The sequence below is a fragment of the Gopherus flavomarginatus genome, chromosome 1 (genome assembly GCF_025201925.1).
Source record: "Gopherus flavomarginatus isolate rGopFla2 chromosome 1, rGopFla2.mat.asm, whole genome shotgun sequence".
NCBI classification, from domain to species: domain Eukaryota; kingdom Metazoa; phylum Chordata; order Testudines; family Testudinidae; genus Gopherus; species Gopherus flavomarginatus.
The window spans coordinates 208,312,560-208,327,179 of NC_066617.1; the positions used below are offsets into that span (position 1 = coordinate 208,312,560).

A 14,620-nucleotide genomic window follows, 5' to 3' on the forward strand; every position below is an offset into this window, starting at 1 on the left:
CAGCCTTCCCCCTCCTCACTGTCATAACATGTTTAGCATATGGGATTTTAAATAAATGTATGATTTTATTTTATTTCTCTTTACTAACACAGCTTGATGGTTTTGTCTTCAGCAAAACAGCTGCAAAGAATAATGTGTAAAATGTCATGTCATGTTCAAATTTTGGCGTGGTAAAGATAAATGTCATTACCTTGTCTGCTTTTTGGATTAGATGCTCTTAGTGTAATCCTCATAGTGTTCAACCCAACATTCAGCGAATTAGTGGTGAATTAGCAACTGTGCCAATGGGGCCCGTGCCCACGGACCCCGGCCAGTTGGAGAGCTCCAGAAAAGTGGGCACCCCATTCCCCGGAAGGAGTGCTGGGCAGGTGGAGTGGGGCAAGCCCCTATGCCCCAGCAGAAGCGCCAGGAGGGGGGACTGCAGATGGGAGGGGTGGGAAGGGGCCGCCAGTTGCTCTGGCTCCAGGACCCACAAAACCTTAATCCACCTCCACATAGGATTTAAATCCAACAAAATAATACTCAAGTGTCCCTATAGATTTTCATTGCATATCCTATAGTACTATTAAAGGTGACCTACAAAGGAAAAAGTAGCTTGTACCTTTTATTTATTTATTTATTTATTTATTTATTTATTTAAGTTAGAAACAGCAGTTAAAAAAAAAACTTTCAACCTTTCCTTTATACATCAAATAGGAGCAAACAAGCATGTCTGTGGTTAGTTTTGTTTTTAAATAATGCTTTGCACTTAAGCAGTCTTGCCAACTTATAATCTTTTTTTGTTTGTATCTCTGTTCAGTTGTGTTGCTATGCTCTTGGATTTCTCAATAACTTCCTCTGACACTTCATGACAAAACCATTGTATACCCGTGCATAAGTAACAATGATAACTGCTTCTGTAAGCTGCTTCTGTTATATTGGCAATGTACAGCTCAATGTAAAGTAGGCTTTGGTACTGGCAATGCAGAAAGTGTTTCCTTCATGATGAGATGTGAAGGAGCTGAAAGGAATTGCAGACCTAAAAGAGGAAAACTCAGTAATTTACAGTGATTTCCCTACACCCCCCTTAAATTTCCCCAACACCCCCCCCCAGTTTTTTGAACTAGTTACATGCCAAACCTGGTGGCTGAACTTTGCAACTTGGTCCTCACCCACAACTATTTCACATTTGGGGACAATATATACCTTCAAGTCAGTGGCACTGCTTTGTGTACCCGCATGGCTCCACAGCATGCCAACATTTTTATGGCTGACTTAGAACAACACTTCCTTAGCTTTCATTTCCTAACGCCCCTACTCTACTTGCGCTACATTGATGACATCCTCATCATCTGGACCCATAGAAAAGAAACCCTTGAGGAATTCCACCATGATTTCAACCATTTCCATCCCACTATCAACCTCAGCCTAGACCAATCCACACAAGCGGTCCATTTCCTAGACACTGCTGCGCTAATAAGTGACAGTCACATAAACACCACCCTATACCAGAAACCTACTGACCCCTATACTTACCTACATGCCTCCAGCTTCCATCCAGGACACACCACATGATCCTTGTCTACAGCCAAGCTCTAAGATACAACTGCATTTGCTCCAATTCCTCAGACAGATACAAGCACCTACAAGATCTCTATCAAGCATTTTTACAACTACAATACCCACCTGGAGAAGTGAAGAAACAGATTGAGAGAGCCAGAAGAGTACCTGGAAGTCACCTACTACAGGACAGGCCCAACAAAGAAAGTAACAGAACGCCACTAGCCATCACCTTCAGCCCCTAACTAAAACCTCTCCAGCGCATCATCAAAGATCTACAACCTATCCTGAAAGATGATCCCTCACTCTCCCAGATCTTGGGAGATGGGCCTATCCTCGCTTACAGACAGCCCTCCAACCTGAAGCACATACTCACCAGCAACCACGCACCACAGAACAAAAACACTAACCCAGCAACCTATCTTTGCAACAAAGCCCGATGCCAACTCTGTCCACATATCTATTCAAGTAACACCGTAATAGGACCCAATCACATCAGCCCCGCCATCAGGAGCTCGTTCACCTGAACATCTACAATGTGATATATGCCATCATGTGCCAGCAATGCTCTTCTGCCATGTACATTGGCCAAACCAGTCAGTCTCTACACAAAAGAATAAATGGACACAAATCTGACATCAGGAATCATAACATTCAAAAAGCAGTAGGAGAACACTTCAACATCTCTGGCCATTCAGTAACAGATTTAAAGGTGGCAATTTTGCAACAGAAAAGCTTCAAAAACAGACTCCCAACTAGAAACTGCTGAACTTGAAATAATATGCAAACTAGATACAATCAATTTAGGCTTGAATAGAGACTTGGAATGGCTGAGCCATTACACACATTGAATCTATTTCCCCATGTTAAGTATCCTCACACTTTCTTGTCAAACTGTCTTAAATGGGCTATCTTGATTATCACTACAAAACTTTTTTTTCTCCTGCTGACAATAGCGTATTTTAATTAATTAGCCTCTTAGAGCTGGTTGGGCAACTGCCACCTTTTGTTAGTCTCTAGGGTGCCACAAGTACTTCTGTTTTTGTGGATACAGCCTAACAGGGTTGCTACTCTGAAACATGCCAATTTAGTGACTGGAAATTTGAATTGAAATTGAAACATTAATACACACTTCAAAAGCATATACAGTGTATGATAAAATACACGCATCTGAAAAAGTATAATAGATTTGAAAAGTATGAACATAGACTAGCTTCCTTACACAGCTGTTTTTTATGACAATGTCAGTGCATTCATTTCGGTGATGTTGGCCAGTCTAATTTCAAATGATGATTTGTAAGCAAAGTCTAAATGAGCTCTCCCTGACAGCTAATAATGTTGTTCTTATTGTATGAGTAAAGGGCAGTAGAACTGTACTTAGCCTGTGCTGACTGAGGGCATCAAGAGAGAGGGTGGAGACATGTCCCTCTCCACTGTTTAAAGACAGAGCTGATTAGGCTCCATACATAGTCTTTTGTTCTGTTAAGTGACCACTGCAGCTGAAATCACTGATAATCAGGTCTAAGTGCTTAGTCCTGCTGCAGGGACAGTGTTCCTGTGGGGACAGTGTTTTTGTGTAAAATACAGCCCAGCCTGCACTAGCAGCGAGGTTCCCCCACTGAGAGCTCAGCTGAAATCACTAAGAGCTGGGTGGAACCTCAAGAGACTAGCTCGCAGAGGTCACAGTGGCAGCAGAAGGTGACTGCACAGGGCCATTGGCAACAGAGTGGTGGAGTGAACGGTGGCACAACGAACAGACGTGGCCAGAACAAACAGTGAGCAGCTGGAGGAACCAGCAAGATGCCTTCTTGCCCCCAACCTGGGAGGTGTACTCACGTGAAAGCACCTCTGAACTCTGAGTCTCCTCTGACCAAAGACAACACCAGTGAGTGGGCTGCGGTGGAGGGAAAAGTGAGGGGCATGTTAAATGAACCATTTGTTTGTTGGACTATATTTTAGTGACTCTGCTCCAGAATGCTAGATTTGTGATTGGGAATGGAAACTTACATAAATATGTTTCCCAGTAGGCCAGGATTTTTAAAATGCATTATTTACCAAGGTTGTTATCTCACATTGTTGCTATCTTGAGAGGCCATTATGTTGGAGAGTTTCTGTACTAAACATTTTATTATTATAATTAATTTTTACATAAGAGTGGTCATACCAGGTCAGACCAATGGTGCATATAGTCCAGTATCCTGTCTTCCGACAGTGGTCAAGGCCAGGTGCTTCAGAGGGAATGAACAGAACAGGGAATCATCAAGTGATCCATCCCCTGTTGTCCATTCCCAGCTTTTGGCAACAGGCTAGGGACACTCAGAGCATGGTGTTGCATCCTTCCCCATCCTGGCTAATAGCCACTGATGGACCTATTCTCCAGGGATTTATCTAGTTCTTTTTTAAATCCTGTTATAGTTTTGGTTTTCACAGCATCCCCTGGCAGAGAGTTCCACGGGTTGACTTTATGTTGTGTGAAGTACTTCTTTTTTAAAAAAAAAAACCTGTGCCTATTAATTTCATTGGCTGACTGCTAGTTCTTGTGTTATGTGAAGGATTAAATAACATTTCCTTATTTGCTTTCTTCACATCAGTCAAGATTTTATGGACCTCTATCATATCCCCTCCTTTTGTGAGATCCCTTTGTAATTCTTCACAGTCTGCCTGGGACTTAACTATCTTGAATAGTTTTGTATCATCTGCAAATTTTGCCACCTCACTGTTTACCCATTTTTCCAGATCATTTATGAGTATGTTGAACAGTAATGGTCCCAGTACTGACCCCTCAGGGATACCACTATTTGTGTCTCTCCATTCTGAAAACTGATAGTTTATCCCTACCCTTTGTTTCACATCTTTTAACCAGTTACTGATCCATGAGGGGACTTCCCTCTAATCCCACAATGGCTTACTTTTCAAATGTCAATTTAAATTAAATACTTTTTAAAAATTTATATATTTTTAGAAATCTAGACCTGTTATGTGTTTTGGTGTTAATTGCATTCTTATGTTAAATTTGCATCATCCTAACAAAACATTTACTTTATTTATATCTCTTTTATATATCTCATTGGTCCTGAAACCCCCCCTGTAAATTCAAACAACCTCTCTAATTTCAATTCCTGGGGAAACCACTGGTAATTTACACGCCTCCAAAAATGTTCCACTACTCACTGGCTCTATTGTGAAAACTACAATGTGTGTGTGTTTGTATTAGCTATCTGTGTCTAGTTATGCATAAACATATACATACAGAATGTCAGTTTGAATTGCAATTTGTCATGTGAATGCTGGTTATACTGGAGTGGGCTTGCAACTTTATGTTCTACTGTTCTTTGTATTTTATGGGGGATTTTTTTTCTTTAAGAGCCAGACAGAGTGAATCTTGTATTGCTCAGTGAAGTGGGCAGTAAAATTGACTTTATTCAGGGATTCATGAATTGTGTGGTGCTGCCTTTCTGTGGTTTTAAAGTATCTTTCATATATGAACTATTTGATTTTGAGTTTTAAATTAAACTCCTCCTCCATGTATGGTGCCATGTATTTTACAGATGTCAAGGCTGAACACATACACGTATAATATTACTTCACTCAAGGATCACAAATTGCTTTAGAAACACTAATTAATTTGAAGTCTTGCATCTAGAGCTGGACATAATTTTTCAACTGAAACGTTTTTTCAGCCAGAAAAAAAAAGCAAATCTGACACCAAAACATTTTGTGAATTTGTCTGTTACACCAAATTATTTCAGTTAAAAAAAAACAAACTTTTTTTAAAATTTTATTTCTACACATTTGAAATGAAATGTTTCAATTTGTTTTATTTCAGATTACTCTTCTGTTTTAGTGTAAAATTGTTTATTATAAATTGCTTGGAATCAAAATGAAGTGTTTCATTTCAGGTTGAACAAAATGTTTTGTTTCAAAATAAATTTATTTTTTCAATTTTGGGGGGAATTGCCAGTGAACCAATCCATTATTTGCCCAGGTCTCTATGCAGACCCCCTCTGAGGTAATATTTGTTGTTTCTAACGGGCTTAGTCACTGTATCCATTTCTTTCTGAAAGAATACTCATTTCTACTGTAAAGGAAAATAGAATAAAATTGTTATGCTCTGTAGATAAATTGTAAGACATTATTCCAAGCTATTGTTAAATGAAGGATACAGTTTGTCAGCTCATTATTTTATTGCCAGTTTTACACGGTGTTTTTTCTTAAAGCCTCAGCTCCTGGAATCAAGTGAGTATGAAATATTTCAGCTTTCATTTTTTAGGGAAAAAGTACGTTTTTAGCTCTTAGGGTTGCAGAGTAAAGCTAGAAGACAAGTAAAAAGTACCCAAAAGCTATTATTTTAACTTACTAGTAATTTTTGAATGCTTTCAGCATTGGTAGCAATGAGGATAAGTTATTCTGTCAACAAGTGAGCAGTTCAGAACATGATGCCATAGACTGATGGTCAGTTATTTTATCTCTACTTGTCCGTTCAATCCCATATCATTTATTAACTAGGTAAAGTTACCCAAGAAAATGAGAATGGACACGTTTTTATTTTTTTAAATCTGCTTCTTGGAATTGCCAATGACTGCCCAGTAAAAGTTACCTGAGATGCTGTGATGAAGTGGGGCTGTTCTTAATCTTTCCTCTGAATACTGTGTAGGTGCCTCCATGGCAACTACATTCTGTCTCTGTGGCAGCTAATGACCTGGGCCCTTACCCACTGCAAGGGGATGCTAAAGGTGTGGGAGAGCAAAGAGATCAGGTGATCTCCTGGCCCGGGAAAGAGACAAAGGCCAGAAAGGAGGAGCTGGAGGGGGTTTCAGTTTGGAGCTGGCTGGGGACGAGGAGTGAGTGCAGACGGGGGATCTGCCTCGCTGGGCCCCAGAATGGACCTACAAGCTCTGTTTTAGACAGTGTTCCTGTCATCTAATAAACCTCTGTTTTACGGCTGGCTTAAGAGTTATGTCTGACTGTGAAGCGAAGTGGGGGTGCATGCAGGACCCTCTGGCTTCCCCAGGACCCTGCCTGGGTGGACTTATGTGGAAAGTGCACTAAGGGGCATATGCTGAATGCTCCAAGGAGAGACCCAGGAGGTGAAGCCATGTGAGCTTCTTGCCCAGAAGACAGTCCTCTCCAAGGGAGAGGAGGCTCCCCAAAGTCCTGACTGGCTTTGTGGGGAGCAGTTCCAGAGTGTTGCCCGGGAACTCCGTGACAGATGCACTCCCAGTGCAAGTTTGAAAGTGACAAATCGTAAGGTCATTTGATGATGATGATCTTGAAAGGTTAACTTTGGAGAATTTCTCATTTTGGAGCATTTCTACTCAATGCTGCTAAAATGATCATTTCAGGATGAATTGTGAACTAAAATATCTTCACCCAAACTCTACCTTTCTATTTTATTTTTTTAATCTGTGTCATAATGATCCTGCTTCCCCCATATTTCATCCTCGTTTTTCCACTTCCAACCTGATTTTTCCTTCCCATTCTCATATCTCTCCCTGCTGCTAGTGCTATAGATATTTGAAATCTGTGTTTTACTTACCTCATGTTTCAGTTAGAGGAAACATTTCATCTCCCTTTAGTTCTGCTACCAGTGAGCCTTAAGGCAAAAACTCCATAAGTTTTAACATATCTAATATTTTAATTGCCCTACGTTGGGAATCAGTGTCTCCCAGCTACCTTCTCCATTTACATTGATTATACAATGGCCAAATTTTCAAACCCAGGTTATTAACGTATGCCTTTGCTCCCTACAGCCCCAATCCTGACAACACATATACATGTGCTTAACTTTAAGCATTCATATAGTTCCATTGACTACTTGTGTGTCTTAAGTTTTATGTGTGTCTCAAGACCTTGCATAGTGACAGGTTTCAGAGTAGCAGCTGTGTTAGTCTGTATCCACAAAAAGAACAGAAGTATTTGTGGCACCTTAGAGACTAACAAATTTATTTGAGCATAAGTGTTTTAATGTAGTGGGCTAATTTGTTGAAAGGTCACAGCAACATATCCTCCCTTATAGTGATTTTTGCATAAATATTTGAGTTTATTCTCCACAGCAATGTTCATCTTCATTTATAAATTTAAGATTGTACTTTATGTTTTCATCTAAGCTTAAACGGAAATGAAAATAAAAACCCCTTTCTTTTCTGGTTTTGCAGTTAAATATTCTGGTTGACACTGGAAGCAGTAATTTTGCAGTTGCAGGTGCCCCAAACCCTGATGTAACATCGTACTTCAATACAGAGGAGTAAGTATCTTTTTAGAACTCTTTTTAAAATAGGACTGAATGTCCTGGGTTCTGGCCTGTATATGGGAAAGATAATGCAAAGCAAGTGGATGGGCTTCTATTGCTGTTGATTGCTGAATGTGGTGTGATTAGCACCAGAGTCTGTCACCCTTCCTCATGCTGAGTAGCTCCTTACTCCACAACTGATTCCACTGATTTCAGTGAAGCTACTTATGGCATGAGGTGTTTTTTTTGTTTTGTGTTTTTTATCTGGCCCTGAATTACTTGTAGGATACCTGTGGCACCTTATAGACTAACAGACTTTTGGAGCATGAGCTTTCGTGGGTCAATACCTACTTCGTCGGATGCATGTAGTGGAAATTTCCAGGGGAGCTAGAGATATCTCCAGCTTCCCTGCATATATATACCTGCCCCTGGAAATTTCCACTACATGCATCCGACGAAGTGGGTATTGACCCACGAAAGCTCATGCTCCAAAAGTCTGTAAGTCTATAAGGTGCCACAGGATTCTTTGCTGCTTTTCAGATCCAAACTAACACGGCTACCCCTCTGATACTTGTAGGATACCATATGCTCTAGTGTTATGCTCATACAGAGCACATGGGATTTTTATAGAGGAAGGCAAATATGCAGCATTTATTGAAAATACAACAGTTAGCATATGCTTTTCAGTCACACACACATACACATACCAGGGCTGGCTCTGGGGTAGCAAAAAAGCCAAGCAAAAAAACCCAAAATACCTGTGGGCAGCTGGAGCAGCGAAGCAAACAAAAAAAAAAAAAAACCTGCCGGGCGACTGGAGCCAGGGTGCAAACTTTTGGCTAGCGGGACTCCCTGCACTGCAGACCTGGGCAGTGGAGTGTGCACCACGCCTAGCGAGGGAGGGCGGGGGAATAAAAGAGGGGCAGCCAGGGCTTTCTTCAGCCAGGGCAATGACCACTCGGCCCCTCCCGCCATGCCGCCTGCTGGGAGGGCTCAATGCTGCTCCGGTCGGCGGGAAGGGAAGGACGTGGGCTGCAGGGTTTGCTGCAGACCTGGCACCGGCTGGGACAGACGGAGCACGCAGCTGGCTCCCAGCAGAGCGCTCTCCTCCTCCACATGGCCGCCCCCTATGGGGCGGCCAGAGCAGCAAACAAACAAACAAAAAAGGTGGCCGTGCTGCCCTAGGATTTGGATGGAATGCCACCCCTTAGAATCTGCCGCCTCAAGCACGAGCTTGCTTGGCTGGTGCTCGAATCAATCTAATGGCCAATTAGATTGAGCATGAGTGTGGAGCTGGGCTCTTGTCAGTCTCAATCAGATGCTCTGAGGCTTTGCAGGACGGAACCCAGAGTTCCATAGCAAAACACCCCAGCTTTATAGTTGTAAATTCCCATTTGAGTCCGTGGATTTTTACAATGTCATCCTGTAATCATTAATTCTTAAGTGGTGTTATCATTTGTTCGTTATTGTCAGGCTTCCCATCGTTATCTCCTATTTGTTGTCTTGCCTTTGGGGGTGCCCGCCTCACCTCTGAGGTCGTCAATGCTGCTAACATGTTTAGCATCACAATGGATGTTTTCTGATTGTCTCCTGGTCTTCCCAAGTTTCTCACTTCTCTTAGACTCTAAGGTCAGAAGGGACCATGTCCTCAAATCGTGGTTTGAAGACCTCAAGCTGCTGAGAATCCACCAGCAAATGACCCATGCCCCACGCTGCAGGGGAAGGCGAAAAACCTCCAGGGCCTCTGCCAATCTGCCTCGGAGGAAAATTCCTTCCCGACCCCAAATATGGCGATCAGCTAAACCCTGAGCATGTGGGCAAGACTCACCAGCCAACACCCAGGAAAGAATTCTCTGTAGTAACTCAGATCCCAACCCATCTAACATCCCATCACAGACCACTGAGCATACTTACCTGCTGATAATCAAAGATCAATTGCCAAATTAATTGCCAAAATTAAGCTATCCCATCATGCCATCCCCTCCATAAACTTATCAAGATAAGTCTTGAAGTCAGATATGTCTTTTGCCCCCACTACTTCCCTTGGAAGACCGTTCCAGAACTTCACTGCTCTAATGGTTGGAAATCTTTGTCTAATTTCAAGTCTAAACTTCCTAGTGTCCAGTTTATATCCATTTGTTCTTGTGTCCACATTGGTAGTAAGCTTAAATAATTCCTCTCCTTCCTTAATATTTATCCCTCTGATATATTTATAGAGAGCAAGCATATCCCCTCTCAGCCTTCTTTTGGTTAGGCTAAACAAGCCAAGCTCTTTGAGTCTCCTTTCTTAAGATAGGTTTTCCATTCCTTGGATCATCCTAGTAGCCCTTCTCTGTACCTGTTCCAGTTTGAATTTATCCTTCTTAAACATGGGAGACCAGAACTGCACACAATATTCCAGATGAGGTCTCATCAGTGCCTTGTATAACAGTACTAACACCACCTTATCTTTGCTGGAAATATCTTGCCTGATGCATCCTAAAACCACATGAGCTTTAACGGCCATATCACATTGGCGGCTCAGAGTCATCCTGCGATCAACCAATACTCCAAGGTCCTTCTCATCCTCTGTTGCTTCCAACTGATATGTCCCCAATTTATAATCAAAATTCTTGTTATTAATCCCTAAATGCATGACCTTGCACTTCTCACTATTAAATTTCATCCTATTACTATTACTCCAGTTTACAAGGATCATACAAGAAGATCTGGATGAATCCTGGTTCTTCTCTGTGTTAGCAATACCTCCCAGCTTTGTGTCATCCACAAACTTTATTAGCACATTCCCACTTTGTGCCAAGGTCAGTAATAAAAAGATTAAATAAGATTGGTCCCAAAACTGATCTCTGAGGAACTCCACTAGTAACCTCCTTCCAGCCTGACAGTTCACCTTTCAGTACGACTCATTGTAGTCACCCCTTTAACCAGTTCCTTATCCACCTTTCAATTTTCATATTGATCCCCATCTTTTCCAATTTAGCTAATAATTCCCCATGAGGAACCGTATCAAATGCCTTACTGAAATTGAGGTAAATTAGATCCACTGCATTTCCTTTGTCTAAAAAAATTGTTACCTTCTCAAAGAAGGAGATCAGGTTGGTTTAGCATGATCTACCTTTTGTAAAAACCATGTTGTATTTTGTCCCAATTACCATTGATCTCAATGTCCTTAACTACTTTCTCCTTCAAACTCTTTTCCAAGACCTTACATGCTATAGATGTCAAACTAACAGGCCTATAGTTACTCGGATCACTTTTTTTTCCCCTTTCTTAAAAGTAGGAACTATGTTAGCAATTCTCCAGTCGTACGGTACAATCCCTGAGTTTACTGATTCATTAGAAATTCTTGCTAATGGACTTGCAATTTCATGTGCCAGTTCCTTTAATATTCTTGGATGAAGATTATTTGGGCTCTCCGATTTTGTCCCATTAAGCTGTTCGAGTTTGGCTTCTACCTTGGATGTGGTAATATCTACCTCCATATCCTCATTCCCATTTGTCATCCTGCCATTATCCCTAAGCTCCTCATTAGCCTCATTAAAAACTGAGGCAAAGTATTTGTTTAGATATTGGGCCATGCTTGACCATCTGGACACTTGTGATGGCTTTCACACCTTATCTTTTCCTGATGCATGCATTCCTCATTCACATAAACAATCTCTTACAGAAACCTTCAATGGTATACAGAAAGCAGTATTATATATTTAGCAGAATAAGTTGTAAATCAAGCCTTGCTAAATCTTATAACTAAAACAATTCACATTGGGGCTTCAGACCCTCAACATTCCTCTAATATCCTTAACATAGATACAATACAAGATCCTCTCTTACCACTTAAACCGTAAAACAAAGAAATGTATATTTAACTAGAGTGCCTAATTTGTAATACATATAGGAAACCATAGTAGACGTGATAACTTATCCTAAAACAAAAGGTGACCATACTCAGTCATAAGGATTGTTCTGGTCTGTCATTCCTTTCTGCTATTCAAAAAGTATGGCTGACAGGATGAAAGCAAATCATACATTAATTCTTATGGGACACTATAAAATCCTGCTCCTCCAGTAGAATCTAGGCACCAAATACAAGATCAAGATAAACATCAAGATTAATTGAAATGGCCTTATCATAACTATAAAGGGAAGGGAACAGCCCTCCTGTGTACAATACTATAAAATCCCTCATGGCCAGAGACACGAAAATCCTTTTACCTGTAAAGGATTAAGAAGCTCAGGAAACCTGGCTGACACCTGACCCAAAGGACCAATAAGGGGACAAGATACTTTCAAATCTTGGTGGGGGGGAAGGCTTTTGTTTGTGCTCTTTGTTTTGGGGGTTGTTCGCTCTTGGGACTAAGAGGGACCAGACGTCAATCCAGGCTCTCCAAATCGTTCTGAACCAGTCTCTCATATTTCAAACTTGTAAGTAACAGCCAGGCAAGGCGTGTTAGTTTTATTTTTGTTTTCTCAATTTGTAAATGTTCCTTTTTGCTGAGAGGATTTTACCTCTGTTTGCTGTAACTTTGAACCTAAGGCTAGAGGGCGTTCCTCTGAGCTCTATGAATCTGATTACTCTGTAAAGTTATTTTCCATCCTGATTTTATGGAGATGATTTTTCCCTTTCTTTCTTTAATTAAAAGCTTTCTTTTTAAGAACCTGATTGATTTTTCCTTGTTTTAAGATCCAAGGGGATTGGATCGGTATTCACCAGGAACTTGGTAAAGAAGTCTCTCAAGACTATCCAGAGAAGGGGAACTGGTGTTTGAGAGTTTTCCAGATAACTCAGAAATCTGGATGGTGGCAGCAAGACCAGATCAAAGCTGGTAGTTAAGCCTACAGGTGTTCATGCAGGTCCCCACATCTGTGCCCTAAAGTTCAGAGTGGGGAAGGAACCTTGACAGGCCTCATGCATTGTCATTTCAGGTTTTGGCTGTTCTCATCATTTTTTTTTTTCTTCTTAGTTTAAATTATTTTAGGTAGGCTTCTGCAAAAAGGATGCAACTATATCCAGAGCTGGTGCAAGGATATTTTGCACCCTAGGCGAAACTTCCACCTTGTGCACCCCCCCCCCCCCGCTCCCCCTGAGTATCGATAATTATAAACTTTCAAAAATGAATACTGCATAATGTGACATTGTTCATTAGAATTAATACAGAGAGAGAGGATTTGGCCCATGAAACAATAACTATATTAAGATGCAGCCTGTGAAAAAGCTTGAGAAACCTTGACTTAAATTTCTTTGACATGATGTAATATTCAATATTGCCAAACTCAAACATTCAGAACTTATGAGTTGGGCCCCCACAAAATCACTTGATATCTGACCTATCAGTCCTCATCCTCAAAGGAAACCTGCAAAACAGTTTTCAAAAGATGAGCCTGGGAGCTTGAATTCAAAACGTTGCTAGACATTAAAAGTCATGATCTTCATAAAGATACTGGATTTATGGTTAATTACAACAACCTGCAACCCACTAATCTCCCCTTTTTGTCCAAGGGAGTTAATAGGCTATTTCGCCTGAATGGTCCCCTAGAATATGTGTTGACTACGTGTGCTAAGCTATCTGTTAGATCTAGTGTTTAGCTGTGACACTATTAGTACCTTTTCAGACCTGAAGAAGAACTCTGTGTAGCTCGAAAACTTGCCCCTCTCACTAACAGAAGTTGTTCCAATACAAGATATCACCTCACCCATTTTCTCTCTTTAAAATAATGTGACAGCACAAGGGATTGTATAAAAATCATGTGTTCCTGTAGCTAAACCCCATCACCCTGGTCCTTTTCAAGTGTTCATAGTAATAAGTTCAGTAACAGATTTGCAGACCTTTGATATCTCTACTTAAAAATGACCTGACAACTTTCCAACAACTGATGAAAAGTGCTTTTTTGAAATGTTCTTTATAAAATAGGCCCCTCCCATATGATTTCATATTGTAAAGTTTGTCTTTAAGTTTAAACTAATATTTACTGAAGCTTCTGTTTCTATTTGCCATTGACTCCGCTTACGCATAATATGCGTTTCTTACTTTACTGATCATTTCCTTGTGTGGGAAGTGTGAAACCAACTGTCTTGGCATGATTTTTCTAGTTTTGTGACTCTGTTTTATAATCAGGTGAACTACTTTTTAAAATGTTAGCTACATTAATTTCTTTGTATCCCATGGCTTTCTGAACAGTTTAAAGAGCAGGATACATCATTGCAACTGGAATTGTTTTCTTGATTTAAACACTGCAAATAAAAGTTGGGGCATATTTTTGAAAGTTAGGTTAATGCAAGTATCAAGTATTTAATCTTGTAACTTTTTAAATAGGTTATTTTCTCATAGAAATCCCAGATTAATCCATACAGGGAAATACAACTAGAAAGTCCAGGGGGGGTTTTGAGCTGTGGAGGCTTAGCCCATGCAACATGTGGGGAAGGGGACCCCGAGTGGCTGCAACTTACAACTCCCAGGTTCAGGTCAGTGCTGCGAAAGTTTCCCGCCAAGCCAGCCAGATGGCGATGGTCAGGAACTTTTCCTGGGAACCCCACTTTGCCTGGTGGCCACAGTCCACAGCAGCATCCCTCCTAGTCCTTTGCCGCCTCCCACTGCTACTCCCAGGGCAGGAGCCAACACCGGGCTCTGGCGATCTGCAGGGGTCAGAAGCGGCGGGTAGCATCCGAGCGTGCAGCCGCCTCCTCCCTGGCCTCCAACTTTCCCAGCTCCCTGAACCGCGGGGCCCGAAGCAACTTCCTGCCCACCCCAGCTCTGGCTGCTGCGGTGCTGGGGAAGCGCCTGGCCAGGAGCACACGGGCTGGAGAGCGGCGGGACTCGGGAAAATTGGAGCCCAGGGAGGAGGAGGCTGCGTGCT

At 41.4% G+C, this 14,620-nt stretch overlaps 1 protein-coding gene across 1 annotated transcript in view; it reads left to right on the plus strand.

Moving 5' to 3' along the window:
• The window catches only part of BACE2 (beta-secretase 2), a 91,977-nt gene that overhangs the window by 43,063 nt on the left and 34,294 nt on the right, over window positions 1–14,620 (plus strand). The window contains exon 2 of the mRNA XM_050933315.1: window positions 7,695–7,783. Within this exon, the coding sequence (XP_050789272.1) occupies window positions 7,695–7,783 (89 nt within the window). The remainder of the gene's footprint in view (window positions 1–7,694; window positions 7,784–14,620) is intronic.